The sequence below is a fragment of the Pseudorca crassidens genome, chromosome 7 (genome assembly GCF_039906515.1).
Source record: "Pseudorca crassidens isolate mPseCra1 chromosome 7, mPseCra1.hap1, whole genome shotgun sequence".
NCBI lineage: Eukaryota > Metazoa > Chordata > Mammalia > Artiodactyla > Delphinidae > Pseudorca > Pseudorca crassidens.
The window spans coordinates 32031334-32055575 of record NC_090302.1 but is presented as its reverse complement, the minus strand read 5'-3'; the positions used below and the strand labels follow the sequence as shown (position 1 = coordinate 32055575).

General features: G+C 37.4%; 1 protein-coding gene across 1 annotated transcript in view; it reads right to left on the bottom strand.

Moving 5' to 3' along the window:
* ERP44 (endoplasmic reticulum protein 44) overlaps nucleotides 1–24242 on the bottom strand; it is an 88130-nt gene that overhangs the window by 7458 nt on the left and 56430 nt on the right. The window contains exons 5-10 of the mRNA XM_067743825.1: nucleotides 21249–21433; nucleotides 20410–20525; nucleotides 17363–17420; nucleotides 14866–14982; nucleotides 11063–11174; nucleotides 9879–10020 (exon numbers count right to left, since the gene is read on the bottom strand). Of these exons, the coding sequence (XP_067599926.1) occupies nucleotides 9879–10020; nucleotides 11063–11174; nucleotides 14866–14982; nucleotides 17363–17420; nucleotides 20410–20525; nucleotides 21249–21433 (730 nt within the window). The remainder of the gene's footprint in view (nucleotides 1–9878; nucleotides 10021–11062; nucleotides 11175–14865; nucleotides 14983–17362; nucleotides 17421–20409; nucleotides 20526–21248; nucleotides 21434–24242) is intronic.

Here is a 24242-nt window from a genome sequence, read left to right as displayed (position 1 = left end):
CAAAATGGATTAAGGACTTAAATGTGAGACCTGAAACTGTAAAACTCCTAGAAGAAAACATAGGCATAAAGTTTCTTGACATTGGTCTGGGCAATGACTTTTTGGATATGACCCCAAAAAGCACAGGCAATAAAAGCAAAGATAGGGCTTCACTGGTGGTGCAGTGGTTGAGAGTCCGCCTGCCGATGCAGAGGACACAGGTTCGTGCCCCGGTCCGGGAAAATCCCACATGCCATGGAGCAGCTGGGCCCGTGAGCCATGGCCGCTGAGCCTGCACGTCTGGAGCCTGTGCTCCGCAACGGGAGAGGCCACAACAGTGAGAGGCCCATGTACCGACAAAAAAAAAAAAAGCAAAGACAATGCAATTGTATCAAACAAAAAAGCTTCTGCACAGCAAAGCAAACAACAGAGTGAACAGACAACCTACAGAATGAGAGAAAATATATGCAAATCATATACATGGTAAGGGTTTAGTATGCAAAAACATAAGGAACTAACACAACTCAATAGCAAGAAAACAAAAGCCTAATTTAAAAATGGGCAGAGAACATGAAGAGACATTTCTCAAAAGACAATATATGAAGGGCTAATGGGTACATGAAAAGGTATTCAACATCACTAGGCATCAGGGAAATGCAAATCAAAAACCACAATGATTTGCAAAATGCACAATGATTTTACAAAACTCACATCTGTTAGAATGGTTATTATCAAAAAGACAAAAGATAATAAGTGTTGGCAAGAATATGGAGAAGAGAGAGCCGTTGTATGCTGTTCATGGTAATGTAAACTGGTAAGGCCATTATGGCAAACAGTATGGAGGTTCCTCAAAAAATAAAAATATAACTACCTTATGACCCAACAATCCCACTTCTGAGTGTATACGCAAAGGAAATGAAATCAGTATCTTGAGATATCTGCACTGTCATGTTCATTTCAGCATTATTCACAACATCCAAGATAGAGAAATAACCTAGTGACCATCAATCAATGAATGGATAAGGAAAATAGGGGTAAGGTTTATATACACACACACACACACACACACAATGCAATGTTATTCAGCTTTAACAAAGAAGGAAATCCTGTCATTTTTGACAACATGGATGAACCTGAATGACATTATGCTAAGTGAAATATGAAAAAACAACTCACAGGAGCAGAGGACAGACTGGTGGGCACCAAGGACTGAGTGGGTGGGAGACATGGAAAAGTGTTGGTCAAAGGATACAAAGTTTCAGTTATGCAAGATGAGTAAGTTCTGGAGATCTAATGTACAGCATGGTGACTATAGTACTAATATTGCACTGTATATTTGAAATGTGCTAAGAGAATAGACCTTAATTGTTCTCACCAAAAAAAAAAAAAAAAAAACGTAACTACGGGAGGTGATAGGTTAATGAACTTGACTGTGGTAATTATTTCACAATGTATACATATATCAAAATATATCTTAAATATATGCAATTTTGTCAGTTATACCTCAATAAAGCTGGAAAAAAAAGTGAGGGGACATATAATTTGGAGTGGAGAGGGAACCAATCTATGTGTGTTGAGCCAGTCAGATCCTGGAGGATGTGAACTAAGAGATATAAGGAACACAGATGATTTGATTAGAGTTACAAAGTCATATAGAGTTACAAAGTCAAAGAGTTATAAAATCATATAGAGTTCATGCTAAGTCCTGTCATGATAAATCAGAACCACATCCATGGGGCCTCCCTGGTGGCACAGTAGTTAGGAATCCGCCTGCCAATGCAGGGGACACGGGTTCGAGCCCTGGTCCAGGAAGATCCCACATGCTGCAGAGCAGCTAGGCCCATGCACCACAACTACTGAGCCTGCGCTCTAGAGCCCGCGTGCCTAGAGCCAGTGCTCCAAGACGAGAGAGGCCACTGCAATGAGGCCCGTGCACAGCAATGAAAAGTAGCTCCCGCTCACTGCAACTAAAAAGAAAGGCCACGCACAGCAACGAAGACCCAATGCAGCCAAAACTAAATAAATAATAATAAAAAAAAAACCACATCCATGCAGAAGTTACAGCGCAGCAGCAGAAGAAGCTGCTATCCAGAGAGAAGGATGGAGCACTTGTGTGAAGACGGAAAAATATTGTATATCTATGCTGTCAAATACAGGAACCACTACCCGCATGTCGCCACTGAGCACCTCAAATGGGTTTAGAGTGCCTGAGAAACTGACTTTTAATTTATATCATTTTAATTAATGTAAACTTAAGTATTCATATAGGGCTAGTAACTATCATATTAGACAGCACAGTACTATGATCATTATTACAAAGGGTGAAAGACAAGCACAATCAGTAAAAGACAATGAAAGCACCAAAAAACAACGGGAAAACGAGGGAAAATCATGATGGTGTCACAGAACTCAAAGTGTTCCACAGCACCCAAAACTATAAGAATGTTAATGAGGATGAATCAGGTAAAGTCCCATTACTAGCAGTGTTATTTATTTTTTCATGGGAAAAACCTGGATTTCAAACAACGGGTTATTTAGACAAATCATGAAACAATCCATTCAAAGGCAAGCTATCTGACCATTAGAAATAACAGAAAAATATTAATGACATGGGAAGATGTTTATGTGGATAAAAAGAAAATTCATAAAATAGCATAGCTCTAATTTTATAACACATGTATAGATCTCTTGTGGATTTATGGGTGATTTTTAATTTATTCTTTGGCATTTTATCAACTTTAAGAATTATCCACAAAGAAGATAAAATTTTTATAATCAGAAATAAGGAACAAATGATATACTTAACACACACATACAAAGAGAGTAGACATCTTTGCCTGGTTCCTGATCTTAAGGGGAAAGCATTCAGTCTTTCACCATTAAATATGTATTAGCAGTAGGTTCTTTGTAAATGTCCTTTATCAGATTGAGGAAGTTTCCATATATTCCTAGTTTGTTAAGCATCTTTGTCATGATGGATATTGAATTTTGTCAAATGCTTCTTGCATATGTTGATGTAATCAGTATATGCTGAATTACTCTCATTGATTTTTGAAGGCTGAATGAGCCTTGCACACTTGGGATAAAGCCCACTTGGTTGTGATATATTATTATTCTTTCATACACTGCTGGATTCAATTTCCTAATATTGTTTTCTACTTTTTGACTCATACAATAATGTAGTTTGAACTCATTCAATGTATTACAGTGTAAAAACACTGTATCTTGCCATTTAAGTTACTTAACGTCTTTGAGCTTCAGCTTTCTGATATGTAAAATGAGAACAACTGCTTTATTTAACTTAACTATTGTTTTTATAGTCTAACAGACTTGGATTTGAATCCAAATATATTATTGCCTATAATAATCATAGCTAGCCTTCTAATAGCACTGACCATGTATCACTGTTCTAAGAGCCATAGATATATACATTCATTTAATGCTCACAACAACCCTATTAAGTAGATGCTATTATTATTCCTATTTTACCGATGAGCAAACAGAGGCATAGAGGTGGTAAGAAATTGCCCAGGATGATATAACTAATAGGTAACAGACTGGGATTTAAATCTAAGCAGTCCGGATCTAGAGTCTTGTGCACCTAACCACTATGCTATATCGCCTCTATAGTGACTCCACTTCAGTAAAGTTTATAAATCTCTCAGAGCTTAACTTCTTTATTGTAAAAGTGGAAATAATACCTATCTTCTAAGCTTGTTATAGATTAACTGAAAACACATACAAAAGTATAAAGTAAGGCTGGTACAGTGCCTGGCTCTGTCAGTGTTTGATGTCTATTTTGCTGGCAGGACCAAATAAGGTAAAATATACTGGAATGATTTGTAAAATAAAAAGTACTTATAAATACTACGTATCCATATCAGTTGTACGATAAGTACGGTATATGAAAATAAAAATGGTGTTTAGGGACCTGGACCACTGTGTATATTGCCCAGTGGTTGACAGGAGAGACACATTCAGAGAATCAAAAGTATACAGATAAATAGGAGAGGTGGGGAATAGGGCAGATGGGTAGTTGATAAATATTAGGATATATTCCAGATATATACATTCAAAGTAGTCAAACTCTTAATCTTGTAATAAGCAGATGAAACTAAAAGCAAAGCACTGGATGAACATCTACTAATGCCATTACAAAGCAGTTAGTATAACAAGAGATAATAAAAACTAAATAAGGTTTGCCTTTTAAAAAGATTTCTCATGAACTGGTTTGCAGGGCAGAAGTTGAGACACAGATGTAGAGAACAAACGTATGGACACCAAGGGGGGAAAGCGGCGGCGGCGGGGGTGGGGGGGGGGTGGTGTGATGAATTGGGCGATTGGGATTGACATGTATACACTGATGTGTATAAAACTGATGACTAATAAGAACCTGCTGTATAAAAAATAAAATTAAAAAATGTAAAAAAAGAACATAATAAAAAAAAGATTTCTCGGCACCATTTTTTTTTCAATCAAGAAAAGCCTGATTTGGGTAAAAAAAAAAAGAACCCCCTAGACAATGAAGAACAAAACCAGATTCTCAGGGTTAAAGGGGAACTTAACGGTGACCTGATTCTAAACATTTCTCTTACCTGTCCCTCCAAGTTCTTTACCATTTCATTCAGTTCCTGGTTGGTTCCCTCTAAGTTCAACGAGACAGGCTAGAGTTCATCGTGGCAGACAAGCAAATTGCTGAATTAGGGAGATACCCCACCCCTGTAGTTTCAGTCTCGTCTCAGCTCACCACAACCACCCTCACCTGAGTACTTCAAGGAATTACGATCATAATTCTCAGTGATATAGTGATTTGGAAGAAATGACCTAGAGCCCAGAGTTGGGGAACTCATTAGCATTAGAGTAGCCTGTTAATTTTCCTAGGAGTGACCTGAAGTCTGTCCTGCTGCTTTTTCCCATCACTGGGGCTCCAGTGGCAGCTTACATAAGAACCCTTAAGCAAAGGAACAGATGGTAGGGTATTTGCAGGCCACAGTTTTTTAGAAGGTAAGATTCTCTAGAAAGCCCTTCCACAGTCTTATACCAGACCCCATCATTTATTCTCTTCTCTCGGGACTGGAGAACATTTCCTAGACCTACCCTCATGTGCTCTTGGGCTTCAAAACTTCCCCCCATTCCCATCTCCATATAAAAGTTTTTCCTTTACATTTGGCAAGAGACCAATCTGGTCAATCTATAGAAAAAAACTAAGGATTTAGAGATCTGTGATTTAGTTTCCGGTACTAGCAATACTGTCTCTTCAAACATCTTTCACATTCACACTTACACTGCTTTTATATATACTGAAAATGTAACTGCTTTGGTATCAAGTGTTATGAGCTTGGGATTTGGGGGTTCAGTATACTCTGACATGATTCCTAGCCCTGCCACTAATTAGTTGTGCGGCCTTGCTGGTTACCTTACCTCCCTAACCCTCATTTTCTCTGCAAGAAGAGATGAATACAACACTGGTTAGCACCTCGCCCTGCCCCCACCATGCTACAGTGCCTGCCTCTAGCTTGGGAGGAAACTGCAGCATAAATCTGCTTTGTCTCTCCTTACCACAACCATACGTCCCCCACTTAACCCCAGAAATGCCATGCTACTAAGCAGAAGTAATAGTAATTACACCAATTTATGGAAACTGTTGATCATTTAAGCCTTAATTACCATGCAGCACAATGACAATTACACAAGCCATTAAATGTGTCTGATTCACTTTGCTGCATGTTTTGATTTTTAACACTTATCTATTCACATAGGCTCAGTTTGTAGCTCACACAGCATATGCCTCTTTACAATTAAAAAAATATTAGAGGAAATAGTGCCTAGGAGGGGAAATCAGGCACCTAAGGGAGAAATTAAAGAAGTAATTTGTTTCAGAGCTTCAAATACAGTCACTTCTCTTATCTCCGTCCCTGCTCACAGGACTAACCACTTGCAGGATGGGAGAGGATCATTTCCCATTTCCATATTTCTTTGGGGAATCTTATTGACTCAGTGTCTTTTGGCACCAGGGCACAAGCAGAATGCTGCCAGCTGATAAATTAGCTTTTCTTGGTCAAGTGCCCATCTCTTGGTCCAGTGAACTATGGTTGGAGGATAGGGGGACTGGGTCATGTGATAAATAATATGACCATTTACCTTAGTTTGGATAGTCTAAGAAACAGACACCAAGATGGGATTGGAAGTGCTAGAGTGTTTTAAACCCGACTTCAGAACTGGAGGAAAAAACTTAAGATAGCCAAGATAGAATTCGTCACAGGTTTCCCTTCACGTGTAACAACATTCCTAGGAATAAAAGCCAAAGTTGGGCATAGCTTGGTTGCTGATTGGTAAACCTAACCTGAGTCAACATCCTATTGACTTCCGCTAATTTGAGACTTCATAATTAGGGCTGTAAATTTCCAGTGAAAGGAAGAAGTAAATAATCAACCCAAGGTTTATCCACTACCAAAGGTAGGGAAATGGCCTGATAAGACTTTATGCAAATGATCCATGAATAGGGCAGCATTTTAATGCCAAGCACAGTCACTGCCTGGAAGCTCTTGCAGCGAACTCAACCACTAGAACAGCTGCCCCCTCTCCTAAAAAGTTTGTTCTTTTATCTTGAGCTTGCAGCCTCTGGAGGCAAGCCAATGAAGTAAGAGGAAAAGGACATGCAATCAGCTAAGACATTTCTGTCTAGCACAACAGTCAACGCTCACACAGTTGCTAAGCGGACTGTATAAGTTCCAATTTTTATCCAAATAAATGCCGGATTTTAGGGAGATCTGGATCTTTATGGTGGATTTCTGGGAACAACTACTCTTCCTTTTTAAATCCAGCACAGTCCTGCCCTCTCAAACTATCCCCCAGCTCCTCACTCAGCAAATGATCTTGCTTCCTTAGCCACAGTTAAAAACAAGAATCAGACAGGATCCTCAGCAGTTTTCTGCTGCTGTCGCTAACACCATAATCCCCAAAAAACCCAAAGAAATGCTGCACCCTTCCTTCTCTTTCTCACTAGGGAGGGTAGGTTATTTCCTTTCCTTTGCCCCTCATTCCCTCTGTGCTCCTTACGACTTTGCTTTATCAGTGAACCCCTCTTTTCCCTATCTCTTCAATAAATCCATTTGATTCTGTCCCAACAAGCATTTAATCATATTTAGTTTCTTGTTACCCTAAGGGGAGTGGGGGGAAGAAAAGCTAAAACTTTACTTCACCCTATGTCTCTCTGGAGCTATCTCCCTATTTTTCTTTCCCTTTAGAGGCTAGCTTCTTGCAAGAATCTTCATGTCAAATCTTCATTTCCTTACCAAACACTCTTCAATTCATTGCAATACAGCCTTTTGAGGGTCAAATCTAACAGATGCTCCATCCTTATCTTCTGGTTGAGCATTCCTTCCTGCTAGAAGTGCTCCTCCCGCAATTACCATATTACTCTTTTCTGTTTTTTCTTTCACTTCTTTGATTCCTCCCCCTCTTCGGTCTTCTGCACATGTTCCTTCTTCTATCCTCTCCTTAAATGTTGGTATTCATCAGGGTTCCACTTTCAACCCCGTTCTAGGTCATCTCATCTGTTTCAGTAACTTCAACTACATCCCCATGTGTTCAAGACCCAGCCCTTATCTCACTGTTGAATCCCAGAGCCATATAAACTCCTTTCTGGACACTCTTCTCCTTTGTAGCCCACAAGCACCTCAAATTCAATATGCCAAGAAAAGGAACTCGTCATCTTTACCACAAGGCTGCTCCTCCACTAAGTTCCCAGCTCAGTTAGTGGCATCACAACCCAGTTAGTTGTCCAAATCAGAGTCCTGGCCATCAGGGCTAGCCTCGCCCCTCCCCCACAAGTCCTCCTATTCCACCTAAAAAAAAGTCTCAAGAATCCTGCTTCTCTCTAGCTTTACTTAGGGCTACTGCCAGAATTTTGGAAATTCATTCATTTAAGTATCTACCATCAACTCTTGCCTGGATTACTGAACAGCCTCCTAGATCCTATTTTGACTCCCTCTAATCTATTCTCCAGTTTGCATTCAGAGTGATCTTTAAAAAAACAATCCCCTGATTAAAATCCTTCATTGGCTCTTCATAGTTTTCAGGATCAAACTTCCTTAACACAGCATGTAGGGGCTTTCATGAACAAGCTCCTATTTACTTCTCTTGACCGCATCCCTCAGCGACACCCCTGCTGTTCACTCATATTCAGCCAAGAGACTCTGTACTTGTTTCTACCAACATCACTTTTCTCCAAGCCCTGTCTCCTTCTCACTTCCATGAAAAACTTCTAGAGAACTTTAGGTCCTACCTTAGGCATTAACATCTCCAGAAATCTTGAATCAGGTGCCCCTTCTGCTGAACTCTGTCAGAGCACTTATCACATTATAAAACAACTGCCTGTTACCCAGCTTGTCTTCTTTTTCTACCTGGTTGTGAGTTCTTTGAGGGCAGGGATCCAGTCTTAGTAAACTTTAAACCGTTGGGGTTTTTTTGTTTTTTGTTTTTTGTTTTTTGCGGTACGTGGGCCTCTCACTGTCGCGGCCCCTCCCGCCGCAGAGCACAGGCTCCAGACGTGCAGGCTCAGCGGCCATGGCTCACGGGCCCAGCCGCTCCGCGGCACACGGGATCCTCCCGGACCGGGGCACGAACCCGTGTCCCCTGCATCGGCAGGCAGACTCCCAACCACTGCACCACCAGGGAAGCCCTAAACCATTAGTTTTTATATGACTTGGTTTATGTTATACAACTGTCGTATAGAAGACCCGGATACATTTGCAATGAGTTAATATGCTAAGTGGTATTCTTTTGAGTACAGGTAAAATAAAAACAGTATCTGTAAGTACTTTAAGGTTCATAACACAGCCATCATCTTGTTAATTTCTGTAACAATCCCATTAGGGAGGCTGTACCACCAACCATATTTTAAGTGTAAAGAAACAAGAACAGAGAAGTTAAGTGATTTGACCGAGGTAGGACTCAAATGTAGGCCTCCTCTATATGAGGACTGAGAATCTTCTATCAAAGAACCACATCTCTATTAAAATATTTAGAAATGAATGAGGTAATTCATCCTGCAATAGGACTTCAAATCACCCTCTAACTGTGAAATTTAATCTTTGGACATTAAAAAAGAGGTTATTTAAATGAATTTTGAAAAGAAAAGGTCTAGTTTGAATTAATACCTGTATTGCTTAAATTTTTCATATATGAAGAAACATTTCCATTTTTAATCACTGTATTTAACATCTCAGAAAGCTGATAAAAATTTAATATCTGTGGTAGTTACAAGGTTTATATGTTTATTAATACTGTGGAAAGGTGAGAATAGAGTCAGGAAGCATATCCGTTCTTGCAAAGGTCCCTAGCTGTATGCCCTTACAAATGCCTTGTCACAGCCATCTTCTGGGTCTTAAACACCACTAATGTTCTCGGTAGACACAGTCACAAATAAGCAGCAATATTACCCATTTCCTTTAACCTACATAGGATTAACCCACTTTCCTTGATGTGCTGACAAAGACCAAACTCAATTCAAAACGAATTTCTCATAGGTCAAAAATTTTCTTTCAGAGATTAATTCCCAAGCATTTAGGATCATCTAATGCTGGCATTTCTATAGGGATATATCATAATTCTCATAGTCAGTTAACATTTTCTTTTCTTTTTTTTTTTTTAACCACACTGCTCAGCTTGCAGGATCTTAGTTCCCCGACCAGTGAAAGCGCCAAGTCCTAACTGCTGGACCATCAGGGAATTCCCCACAGTCAATTATACTATAATCTGGAGTGAAAAAAAAAAACTCTTCCTTTTGAATGACAAAGCATTTCAACATAGGGTTATTTAAAATATTCAGACAATTATTTTAAGTTCATTTTTGAGACATATATCAGTAATTTTAAAAAACCAAAATGAATACTTACAATACATCCCTGAAGTCTCCAAACACATACATATGCCTAAAGCTGTCAATAGCTATTACAGGGCAATCTGCTGGAGTCTTCTGTATATGCAGAAGAGGATGTCTAAATTTGTCACAGTCAGCATGTAAAAAGTTTATGGTACCTTTAAAAGAAATAGAATTTGGAGAGGTAGATTAGAATATTCTTTTGAGGGTCAAAAGAGGAAGAGGACATGCAATCAGCTAAGACATTTCTGTCTAGCATAACCGTCAGCGCTCACACAGCGTATTCTCATAAGTTTGCAAGTTCATAAAAAGTGACATACTAAAAAAACCCAACATGCTTTAGAGTAATGTAGACCACAAAAACTAAAGCCTAAATATTACAACACTTTAAAAAGGTAGGATCTTAATTCTTAGGGCAGAGAGTATAATTTCCTTAAAAATTATAGGAACTCAGCCCAAATTCAAATGCTATAGTGAATTTTTAAATTTTCTTTAAGTGGGTAATCATTTGCTCTGCAGATTACCCAGGTCTGGGGAACAAGTTCCAGAAACTGACATATGATCTGTTCTCATAGGATCATCTTCATTTCATCAAGGATGCCCTTCTAGTCCCTACTGGTCGATTTTTAATCCAATTCAACCCCAAAAATATTTAGAGTAACTAATATGGGCATGGTTCTATACAAAGCCTTCAGTTTATTTTGTTTGACTTTCTTCTCTAACTACAGAGGGAAAGCTGGTGATACCTCAAATTCCTTTTTGATGCTTTGGAGAAGTCTGCAGAGAACTACTCAACTTTCTTTCACTTGGAAATATAGTAAATGTTAATCTGACTGTGTAAGTTCTCTCAGCAGTATTTTTGGGACTATTAGAAAAGGACCAGAGAGGTATCAAGGTGCTGGAAGAAAGTGCCTAAAACTAACACTGTCCACCCATGACCCCACTTTTCATGCTGTTTGATTTTAGAGAGCTAAAAGAGTCAGGGTTTGTTTGTTTTCTTTTTTAAAGCTATTGCTTCATATTATCTCTACTGACGCCTCCCATCCCCATGTTTTCAATGTAAATTCAGGAGTTGAGCAGAGTTAAAATAATTTGTTAAGTTTTTAACCCAAATATGTTTCTGTATTAATGTAATGGAAAAGGGAGAAGGTACAAAAATAGAGAAAGGAAGGATATAAACAAACACCTTAATCTGTCTACCTTTTTCACTTATTAATTGTCGGGCTACTTCATTCTGGAATATTTCTAAACTCTCTGTATCTTCTTTCATGTGGAAGAGTATGAGAAAAGGCAGTCCTTCTTCTGTCAATTCCTGTATAGAGAAGTATTCAGTGAGAATTATCAGGCCTCTCCATTCAGCTCTAGCTATTTTCTAGGTAGGAACAATTTTAAACCCAGCCCACATAACATGCAACAGCTGCAACATCCCAGGAAAGAGATCCAATGATGTCAATATATGCCTTAATGGAGGAAGGAGCGCATGCCCTCCACCTTAAGTATCCAAGCACTCAGAGGACTCACATGTCCTGCTGTACTGTAGATGCTGACCTGCCTTAAAGTAACCACTAGGCTGACCTGTTAGCTAGTATTGGATGAAGCCATGACATTTAAAACGTGAGTTGACCAAAGGAGGAACTATGCTGATTCTTTTTCAAGATGTTGATTTTACGAGAGGATAAACAGTCTTCACGGATAACACTGAAAAACTGAGTGTACCAGCAATAAATAAATCTAACTGATTTGCAAACTTATGCTTATTCTAAGGTTTATTGCAAAACCCACTCCACTTACATGAGACCTACCAAAAGCTGAAAAGTGTGATTCAGAACAAAAGACAAAAACCCCATAACATAGCCAGTTTTCAACCAATACACAATTTATCAACATTATTAACAAATACTTGCCACTATGTATGTGTATGTTTAGATACCTTGTATGTATACATACACAAAAACATCTTGAAATTTTTGTTACTTAAAAAATTTTTATTATTGTTATTGGAGAATACAAGAGAAATGTGATAAGTAGACAGCATATTTTGATCATTTATTCTCTCTGACAAATGCTAAGTTCTGACTCATAAAAAAAGTCCAGAAAGGGCCCCATAATAAAATCATTTCCATTAACAATTCTTTTGCTTATCTCTCTATAACTTAGGAACTGCCTCAGGAGAAAGCACACATGTCCTTACCCTAAAAAAGCTGAAACTGGAACCTATTTTATAGGATAAGAGTTTTCTTCTGGTTCCTGTCTCCATGTTTAAGACTGTTGCACTCACACATAGGATAAATGATTAAGCTTTTCATCAAGTTCACCTTTTTTTGTTAATTGAGATATATAGTCGGCCTTCCATATCCACAGGATCCACGAGTTGGTTGAATCCATAGATGTGGAAGCCAAAAATACTGGAGGGCCAACTGTAAGGGACTTGAGCATCCGAGGATTTTGATATCCGTGGGGGTCTGGGAATCAATTCCCGGCAGAAAGCAAGAGATGACTGTAATTCAAATACCATAAAATGCAGTACATTTTGAAGTGTACAATTTGGTGGATTTATTATATTCACAAGGTTGCAAGCATCAACACTATCTAATTCCAGAACATTTCATCACTCCTAAAAGAAATCCAGAGTCATTAGCAGTCACTTCCCATCTCTCTTACCCCCAGCTCCTGGCATCACAATGATGTTTTAGCAAACTGATTTAGAATTTCTTCTTCCTCACTTTTTATCTCTTGTGCTCACATTTTTTCTTTCCCAACACATTAATTGCAACTACTCTTCCATGGTTCTGTCTTTGGACTTCTCTGCTCTAGCCTGGCAACTTCAACTAGGTCAACAATCTCAGTCACGAACTCAAATTGGTCCCTTATCTCCAAGTCCAGTTCCAGTACCTTCAATGCTCAACATAAATGCACTGTCCCCTCCTCTTAATTCCCTATTTCCATTAGTACTTCTCTTTCTCTTTTATCCCTTTTCAGGACTGAAATGCCTCTTTTAGAAAGCCATTCCTGATTCTATCCCATTTCTGCCAAAGGTAGAACTGAGTTCTCTCTGAACTCTCAGAACATTTTCTCAGTGCCCCTCATGTGGCATGTGGCATGGGGCATGTCTTTATATTGTATGTACATGTGAACTACTGGATTGAAAACCCCTTAAAGACAGAGAATCTTATTTCACTTCTCCTTTGCTCACAGATTTTTGTACACAATATGGAATCAACCTATGACTGAATAAATGAAGACACAAATGTTGCTGAATAAATACTAATTGGGAAAGAAGACTCAGCAGTTACCTTTTAGAAAATTTAAGAGCTAAGAAGTTAAAAGTAGAAACAAATGTATTACTTTATTAGTAATAAACAAAATTACTAATTTCGTAAGTAAACAAAAAATTTTTTGTTTAAACAAAAAAACACAAATATGGATGAAATAACAGCTGTTAAGAGGCAAGTAATAGATTAATAATTCGAAACTATGTGAATTAGTTTGCTAAACTAATTTATCAGTACATACGTTAACATAGAAGCTGGTAGTTTATGCTGCTAGAGCTTCCAAGTGTACCCATGTCCACATCCATACCAACATATTCTTTACCCAGCAGGTATTAAAGGATTCAGGAGAGGGAGAGCAAGACAACCAGATTCAGAGGTTAACAAATCTTTCCCCATAGTTTAAAGGATTTATGGGTAGTTGGTTACAACATGTAATAAATCTAAAGAATTATTAAATGTGCCAACTACCGTAGGGCAGGAGGTAGGGCTGGGGGAGGACGGACAGACCCTGTTTAATTGTTTAAGATTTTCCAGATCCACAACTTTCAATTGTTTTGAAAGTATCCCTGTAAGAACTGTCAAAGCAGGTGAATAATCGTGACAGGTTACTAGATCTTTCTAAGCCTCTAAGGACTAAATGATACAATAAAAATGTAAGTTAATTCAGCTAAACATACCTGAAACCCTGAGAACTGAGAAAAGTAGAAGGGATGTTCATTTGACAGAAATTAAGACAATAAGCGTGCAAGCAAGCTTTACTGGAATACAACCATACTTATTTATGTACTATCTAGGGCTGCTTTTGTGCCACAACTGCCAAGTTGAGTAGTTGCAACAGAGACTATATGAACTGCAAAACCTAAAATATTTACTGTCTGACTTCTTACAGAATTGCCAACCTCTGACTTGGTGGGGCTTATATGGGTGTGTTTACTCTGTGATAATTTCTTGAGCTGTGTATTCAATACCTGAGCTATGCACTTATAATTCTTTGAAGTAAGTATGCATATAGAAAGGTTTTTTTTAAACTTTTTTTAATGCTTTTTAAAAATTACATTCTTAGACTGAGGGTTTTGAAAATGAAGGAACAAAATGAAATGAAAGATATGTTTCAAATACAGTAAAGAACAGAGAGATGCACCTCACAGACACAGCTCTTTGTACTTGCTCCTCCAGCTTCTTAGGTTTTTGTGTTTTGTTTTTGTGGGAGTTGTTCAGAGTTTGGGATGGGCCTTTTTTCAGCCGCATGGGATCACTGAGGACAGTTACATGACAACTGATAATTGCCTTCATTATTTACGATGGAAAGAGAACACAGTTTCATTCTTTTAGGATAGACAGGAATCAGAAAAACCTTTTTATACCAAATGATTATTCACTGTATGTAATTAATTGTAACTAAAATCTGCAGAGCATTGCTTCTAAAGCAATCCCCTTAAACAAGGATCTTCAACCAAGGGTGGGATCAGAATCACCTGAGAGGCACTTTCAAACTCATTTTCAAGGCTGTCATGAACCACTGCTATTGCAGGAAATACAACAGTGGGGTTCTGGGATAGCAGAGGTGGAGAACCATTGGCCTGTATTATGGAAATAGCTATATGTACTTATGTTCACTGTATGATTTTTATAACTGATAAGTTCTGTGGTAAAATAGTAAGATGGGTGGAGGAAGCTTGCTCTTTCGGAAATCTTAATTAAAACTAACAACACACATTAGAAAGTCTGTACCTCTCCATTTTCAAATGTTATTTCTCGGACAAGAGGAACACATTTATCTTGAATCCAATTGTAAGTCCCATCAAAATTTGTCATAGATCCCAAGTACACCATATCTGGAGCAGAATGCTGTTATAAAAACAAAGAAAAAAATTAAACAAATCTAACCTGTGCTAGCAAAAATGCATTATTAAAGCCATCTATGAACCCAGAAAATCTATACAGGATACAAAAGAAACAAAAAACATGGAACTTCTGAGAAAGAGGGCTATAGATGGTAATAAGCTGATAACTCTGTGATTATCGGGGACCTGATTATCCAACCTGTGATGTGTAAGCCTTCTGCTTTCCCTTGGATTTGCGTCAATTAAATGTTTACCAGTATCTTCATCAATAGCAGGCAGACATTGTAAAAAGAAGAATTATCCTAATGATTTAATTTAGCTATCTCTCCCTTCAAAAATGTTAGAAGAAAATTTGGAGACTTCCAGTGAAAAAGCCTTGAAAAATACATGATACTATATAAATCTAAGGCATGGCTATCTCTAAAATTAATTAACTGCAGTATCCGTTTCCACATTCACTCAAAATTGTATCTATGAAGTGCCTAAAATGATGGTAAATAGCTAACATTACCTAAGCCAACTTACTGTGACCAAGCACTGTTTTACCACTGTAAACACCTTGTATGTGTTGACTCAATTAATCCTCAAAACATCCCCATAAAGCAGGTACCAGTATTATCATGGCTGTTTTTACTAATGAACAAACTAAAGCGCAGAGAAGCTAATAAACTTTCCCAGAGTTATACACCTAGGAAGGTAGCAGATTCTTTTTTTATTTTATTGAAATATAATTGATTTACAATGTTGTGTTATTTTTTTCTATAGAGCAAAGCGACTCAGTTATACATATGTATGTATAAGAATCTATATATATATTCTTTTTCATATTCTTTTCCATTATGGATATTGAATATAGTTCCCTGTGCTATACAGTAGGACCTTGTTTATCCATCCTATATACAGTAATAGTTTGCCTCTGCTAATCCAAAACTCCCATTCCTTCCCTCCCCTACCCACTCTCCCCCTTGGCAACCACAAGTCTGTTCTCTATGTCTGTGAGTCTGTTTCTAGATATGTTGATTTGTACTGTATGTTAGATTCCACATATAAGTGATATGATATTTGTCCTTCTCTTTCTGACTTAACTTCCCTTAGTATGATAATCTCTAGGTCCATCCATGTTGCTACAAATGCCATTATTTTATTCTTTTTTATGGCTGAGTAATATTCCATTGTATATATGTACCACATCTTTATCCATTCATCTGTTGATGGACATTTAGGTTGTTTCCATATCTTGGCTATTGTAAATAGTGCTGCTATGAACACAGGGGTGTGTGTATCTTCTTGAATTATGGTTTTGTCTGGGTATATGCCCAGGAGTGGGAGTGCTGGATCATACGGCAACTCAATTTTTTGTTTTTTAAGGAACCTCCGTATTGTTTTCCATAGTGGCTGCCCAATTTACATTCCCACCAACAGTGTAGGACGGTTCTCTTTTCTCCACACCCTCTCCAGCATTTGTTACTTGCAGACTTTTTAATGATGGCTATTCTGACCAGTGTGAAGTGGTAAGGAAGGTGGCAGATTTGACATTAAAACAGTCTCATTCCAGAGCCTGTGCTCTTAACAAGAAAGCTACACTGAGAGACACATAGATTCTGATAATCCAGAGATGGTCACACTATGTAAGCTATTATTAAAGAAATACAATTGCAGAGAATACAGGCAAATACCTATATGAATTCAAAATAGGAAATGAGCTTTCTAAGCAAAAAATTCATTCATATGGCTATAGAAAAGTTAACAACTTCAGTGTGTCAAAACACCGCAAAAAAAAATTAAAGTGAAAACTATGAATTAAAAAAAAATCCATAGATTTCTATTTGTGTGTGTGTGTGAAAATTGCAATGACAGACAGTTACGTCAATTTGGGGTGACAATACTGTGATTTCTGTCTTTTTTGTGGCTACCATCACCTGGGCCTAAACAGCTACTTCTAAGTTTAGACACACCTAACTTCTTACCCAAGGGTTAAAAACAACTTAGCACTCCTTAGTGTCTGGCAAGTACCAGGTGGACTTATACCCCAGGAGATTTGGGAGCTTGGCTAGTCTCACTCAAGTTGGAGTGATGATCACAGACCACTGAAGCCTTTTTTTTAATTTGAGTCCCAGGCCAAAGGCAAAACAGAGAGGTGAAAAAGGCCTGGGGATCAGGGGATCTCTAGTCCCAGCTCTGCCACTAAATGCCCGAGTGACTTTAGGCTTATGTCCTCATCGTTACTTTGAAAGGTTTAGATTAGCACAAAATGATGCCTTAAGGTTCCTTTGTATATTAAAACTTTATGATTCTATGAACATTAACATGTACAAAACTACAGATTATACTATATATGTATTTAAATTATATTAAAAATTATACACTAAGAAATAGCAACTTACCCCTGGTGGTTTGTAGATTATGTTGTCTCCACTGTATCTTTCTGGTTTTGAAACAGCTCTAATGGAAAGAGAGAAGCAGTAATAATATTTTTTGAGAAAACTAATAGCAGCAATATACCTGAATGAAGCAGAATTCCCTAGCTGTTTTGCAACATATGAACTGTAACAACTTGAAATATATACTTGTCCATCTTCTTTTCTACTTATAAGATTATGCAATACCGGGCTTCCTTGGTGGCGCAATGGTTAAGAATCCACTGGACAATGCAGGAGACACGGGTTCGAGCCCTGGTCCAGGAAGATCCCACATGCCACGGAGCAACTGAGCCTGTACGCCACAAGTACTGAGTCTGTGCTCTAGAGCCCACGAGCCACAACTACTGAGCCCGTGCGCCACAACTATTGAAGCCCGCACACCTAGAGCCTGTGCTCCACAAGAGAAGCCACCTCAATGAGAAGCCCGCGCATCACAACGAAGAGTAGTCCCCACTCACCGCAACTATAGAAAGTCCACGCACTACAACGAAGACCCAACACAGCCATAAATAAATAAATAAATAAAGATTATGCAATACCAACAAAAGCATACATTTAAAGGAAAAATTTAATATGAGGCAGATTTTTTTAAAGGGAAATTTTAGTTAGCTGTTTTTGTGACTCAGTATTTTATCTGTGGATTGGCAGTTTTGGCACTAAATAGCTGTTTTTGACCCCAGATTGTTTCTAGTAACTGAGGATCAAGGTCATTGATGTAGTCACATAAACCAGTCACACAAACATATTATCTGCTTGTTAAGTCAGACTCAATCATGAATTCTCTTTTAATTTTTTAAACCAAAACTTCTAAAAAAAATAGATGAAATGAAATAACCTACACATCATTAGAATATAGTTCCATAAATAACTAATTTTTTGTTTATTTGTTTACTATTTCCCATGCCTGGTACAGGCACATAATGGGTGAATAAATATTTGGTGAGTGAATTCTACAACAAATTATAAGTCAAAATGGGTAACTTTTTCCTCTCTCTAAATTATATTTGGATTAATTGAACCCTGATTTAGCTCCAGGTTCTGACTACAGTAGTCAGGAGACAGGGGCAAGCAGTACTAAGCTAGATTGATGACACTGGAACAGAAAGGAAGAACATGCTCCATTCATTCATTCACTGTTTGCTATGTGCTTCCTTTGTACCAGCTATGTTCTTGGCACTTGGTACACAGCAGTGAACAAAACTGACAACATCCTCTCATGGAGCTTCCATTTTTGTGGGAAAAAACAACTAGATATTTTTATCTTGGGTGGTTAAAAACAAACAAAAAAAGGTGCTATGAAGAAAAATAAGTGGATAAAGAATGACAAGTTGGATGATGATAGTGCTATTTTATATATAGCTATCAGGAAAGATCTTTCTGATGAGATGATATCTGGACAAAGCACTCTGGATAGAGACAGTAAGGGCAAAGGCTCTGCTGCAGAAGTGTGCTTGCAGTGTTTGAGGAATAGCAAGGGGCCTGCATGGCTGAAAACAGTATTACAAAAAGCATGGGGGAGAAGTTCTTCCGTTATTTACTCTCTACAACAATCTTCAAAAAACACTGATAATGTTTACAATAAAACACACATAAAAAACCTATAGAAGCATTTAAAACAAGGAGAAAGGTCACAAAATGAAGAGGACATACTATGCCAGAAATCTGGGCTCTACTCAAGATAGGTACCACAATAGAGTCTACCAGTTATAGGCCAAAGAAGAGAGAAAAATAATATTGTATAACATCAAAGGATGGGGGAAGATAACCTCCAATGAGAAGAAAGAGTCAAACACAGAACCATAAGAATGATTCCATTTTGAAAGAGAAAGGAAAAAAAAAAACAAGATAAAGCCAGAGAAGTCAGAAAGGTAAGGATCAACCAGGGAGTTCAACATAAAGTGTAGACACAGCAGAAAAAGGACAGGGCAGGGGCTTCCCTGGTGGCGCAGCGGTTGAATCCGCCTGCCGGTGCAGGGGACGCGGGTTCGTGCCCCGGTCCGGGAGGATCCCACGTGCCGCGGAGCGGCTGGGTCCGTGAGCCATGGCCGCTGAGCCTGCGCGTCCAGAGCCTGTGCTCTGCGGCAGGAGAGGCCACAACAGTGAGAGGCCCGCGTACCGCAAAAAAAAAAAAAAAAAAGAAAAAGGACAGGGTAGTTGAGGGTCACATCCTTCAGAGATATTGAAGTGGATTAAGATTGAAAAAAGGCCACTGGATTTGTTAATTAAGAAGTCACTTCGTGACTGTGTAGACAGAAGTTTCTTTAGGGTAATGGAGGTAAAAGTTAGCTTCCAGGAGGTTAAGGTATTTTAACTGGTTAAAATATGAGAAATTCAAGGTAGCCAAGCAAAACTAATCTCTGAAAAAAAATTGAGAATGAAAAGAAAGAAATGAGATTATAGCTCAAGAGACAGAAGGGACAGATCAGGAAAGAGAATCATGTTTTTGGAAAAGGAAAGAGTTCATGAAAAGGGTCAGGTTGAAAACATGAGAAAGCAAGGACAACTGATGGATCAAAGCCCCAGAGGATTTTGAAGGGACAATTACAAGGAAACAAGTAAAGAGGTTAGCCGTGGAAAGGAGCATTGTTCCTCTGAGACAGGGAAGGCAGAAGAAAAGGTGATGGAGAGCCAGAGATGAGTAAAGATGATGAAGTTCATGGTCATTAATGAGAAACACTGTGTTGTTTCAGTTTGGAAACCCCACAGGTTAATAAGCATTTTTTGTGACACAGGATAGTGTTAGTAAATGAGCTGAACAAAAGTATGAGAGTTAACCTGTCCAACCTTTTCCTCTTACCCACATTTTGAAATAGAATATAGTACAGAAAGAATAATTAACAGACTTAAACTCTTAGAAAGAGTCAGAGATAGGTGTAAAAATTGGTTGGTGACTTTAAGAGGACTGAGATAATCTTTGGAGAGGTCATCTTCAGAAAACGACCACACACAACAAGAATTTAACACGACAGCTGAGCTGACTCGACCCACTAACACACTCTCAGCCTACTTACCCAAATGCAGCTAGAAAGGCACAATCATCATGCAAAATATTTGCTACTCTTTCAAAAACTCTATAGTTTTCTGAATCCTTCTGCTCAAAATATCCAATGATATTTCTTTTGCTGCGCTGTAAAATAAAGTATGTAATTACTTTATAAACATATATAGTTCTTTAAGAATAATGTTATTGCATTTACCCAGCTGCTGTTCAATTATCTCCAAATGAAGTATGACTATAAATGCATAATTGGCTTTTAACACCTAGTCCAAAACTATTAAAGATTACATTAGGTTGAAAACAGTCTTAACTATCATCTCATCTAATAATTTCCTTCCAACATTTTATTATAAAATTTCAAGAAATACATAACTGTTTAATCAGTGACAGTGCTTCCTAAATAAGATGACTAATTCTAAGATGTGTTAAAATAATACATCAATTCGTAATGTGTGACTGTTGGTAGAGACTCCACCGTGGGTCTCTCACACTTCTACATAAGGGTCTCCACTAAGCAAACTATGGAAACTTTGTGTATGCCTGACATTAACTTCTATTTCTTCATAATTCAGGCTACCCTTTACCCTCAATTAATTCAAATTAGTACAACTTTACTGTATTGCTATATACATTTTATCCAAAGGTTCAGTAAAATATTAGCATTTCCCTTGAGAATTAATTCAAGAAAAATTCAACTTGTTAAGTATGTGTGTGTGTGTGTATATATATATATATATATATAAAATCCACTGCAATGAAGTATAAGAAAATGCCAGATTCTTTGATTGCATAAGAATTTGTTTACATTAATCAGGCAGGCTTCATTTGATACAGCAAAAGTTAATGACTTACGTCAAGAGTGGTGACTTCTGCTAAGTCATGAAGTTCTTGAATGGGGTCACTTTTTTGTTGCCTGATGTAATCTGCAAGTGCTTTCACTGATCGCTGACCCCTGTATTCTCTCTTCATCATCATCCCATTACGAAACAATTTGAGGGTTGGGTATTTGCTTATCCTATATCTCTGGGCTATATCAGCTAAAAGAATGAAAAAAAAAAAGTAACGTCACCCTCAAACTTAGTCTGAGTGGGCCCATTAGCCCAACAGTCAAAAATCTTACAGTTATTTAGGGAGAACATTTTGGTTCATATAATTCTTTTCCAGTATTAGAGAAAAAAAGAGTTTATACTGGTTAAGAGGCCAGGCTCCAGACATATATTACCTGGTTTAAATCCCAAAGCTATTTACTGTATGTGTGAACTTGTAAGGTGCATCAACTCTCCAGGCCTTAGTTTCTCATCTGTAGGGATAATAATTTCTACTACATAGAGTTGTTTTAAGGACTAAATGAGACAATACAAATGCATGACAGAGTAAACTCTAAATAAATGTCAGTATTATTATAGATACAGTCTAGAAAAAAATTGGAATGTACAAAATTCCAATTTTGAAAACAGTCATTCAAATCACTTTATGTTGTGAGGATCTCTTACAGTATTTAATAAAAGGGAATTAAATGTAAATTAAAATCACTCTTAAAGGCTAAAATCTAATATTAGATTCTTTGCTAGTAGAAGAATTTATAATCACACATATGCAAATTTTGTGTAAGCTAATACAATTAAGAGCAAAACTCAGCAGTATACACTAAAAAAAAAATCCCTTTATTATGACCTATGGGTATACTCTCACACAAATCATTAAAATTAGGATTTATAGCCTCAAAATAAGAAACTAAGTAAAAATGTATGCTGATCTCACTTTTAGGAATGACAATTACTAAGATACTGACTCAATCAGAATGGAAAAGCCTTTAAATTTTTCTGCTGTTATTTCCAAGAGGTAGCAAATAGGAGAAATCAATGGTTTCTAGACATTGGTAAAGCTCGTATGGCATGCTAGTCACATGTATGAGAATGATAAAAGATACACTACATTTTTAGAGTGAAGGGGACCTGAGAGAGCACAAGTAGCTTAAAACAGATGAAAAAAAGAATTTTTTAAACTGAGTTTTAAAATGAGGGCAGAATTCTAAAACGGTGGCAAAAAAAAAACAAACACACACACATGAAAATTCTCTAGCCCTACCTCCATTCCTAGTAGTTACAAAACAAAAACAAAACAAACAGAACTGCAATAAACTCTGTTAACCATCTTAATTTTCTAGGAGATTAGATGGTAGAAACAACTGTACCAGAGGGTATATATATATATGTGTGCTGACAGTTTCACAGGTGTATACATAGGTCAAACTTAATTTGTACATTTTACAGTTAATTCTAGGTTAGCTATACCTCAAAAAAGATTTTTAAAAATCTAAATGAATACTGACTATACAAAACAACAACAATAATTATGCCTTATGGAGTTTGACACAAATTAAAATACATAATAACAACAACAACATATAAACTGGGGGAGGGGATGTAAGCAGAAGGTTAATGATTCTAAGTATTCTAAGGTCTACACACTGCCTAGGAAGAGCTAAAAATACTTATACTATTTCGATAAGTCAAGGTTGCATTTTTTCCTAAGATAAGAAATCAAAGAATACTAAAACGGTGTATTAGAAGTTAAGGATGGAATATGGGTTCTCAGAAGGGGGTTTGGAGAAAAGACTATGTAATTAAGATCACATAACACTTTGTTGAACTCCATGGAGGATTTATAAAGGGGAAATATACTTGACTATTAAAATTCTTTAAACAGAAGACAGATATGAGCAAAGAGACAGAACCACTGGTCATACATGAGATCGAGGAGAATATTTTATTCACCAAATCACAGAAATCTGAAATAATATTAAGATACCTTAATATACAAGTATTTAAATAGACATTAATCTGTTTGGTTTAGGAGTTAATACTTTTTGAAGCAGAACACTAGTGGATATATCAGCCATAAGCCCTTTTTCAACCTGATAAATTAATGAGAAAACGTGTCTTTGAGTTGTCGTAAAAATGGTGGTTCTATTACCTGATCAAGGAATTAATTAGATTAAACTGGTACTAGAAATTCAGGGGTAAGAGTGGTTGTATAAGCAAGTAGAAGTCTTTTAAGATAAACAGAGGCACCTCTTATAAGGCAAAGGCCACAAAGGCTTAGGCTTAAACTACTTAGTAGAAAATCAGCCCAAAGAAATAGTAAGAAGTACGGAACTTTACCTTCCTAACTAAAAAACTCATTCAGTCACCAGAACACTACACACTGAAACCTAGCATACTGTAAAATGAATTTTTGCAGTGATATATAAATGGAAAAGGTTTTAATAAAAATGCTGTTAAAATTAGCTTAAATAGTTCTATAATACTAGCCAATGCTACAATGCTGTGGTCTGGAATGTGGAAAATGTCTTTTTAGAAGTTCCTACTTCCCCCAAATATCCATCAGTAGGAGACTGGTTAAATGAAGTACGGTACACCCATACAATGACTAGGCTGTTATATAAAGGAATGAAAACGATCTCTTTGTGCTGCTAAGGAGCAATCTCCAAGATACACTGTGTTAAGTGGAAAAAGCCAGGTGCAGAGAATGTGAAAGAAATATGGAGAAGAAACTCGGAAGATAAGTAGGAATATATATATGTATATATACGTGTGTGTGTGTGTGTATCTATCTATCTATCTATCTATATATATATCTTTACGATGCTACCTCCTCCAAAAAACAACATCAATGGAAGAGAATGGAAGGAGAAGTCAGGAATGGAATTCATATCTCCCTGACTATACCTTGGTTTTACAGTTTTGACTTGGGACCAAGGAAATGTTTAATAGTAAAACAAAATTAGATTAAAAAATTTTAATACTGTAATTGTTATTTTTAACTAAACACGCACAAATTATA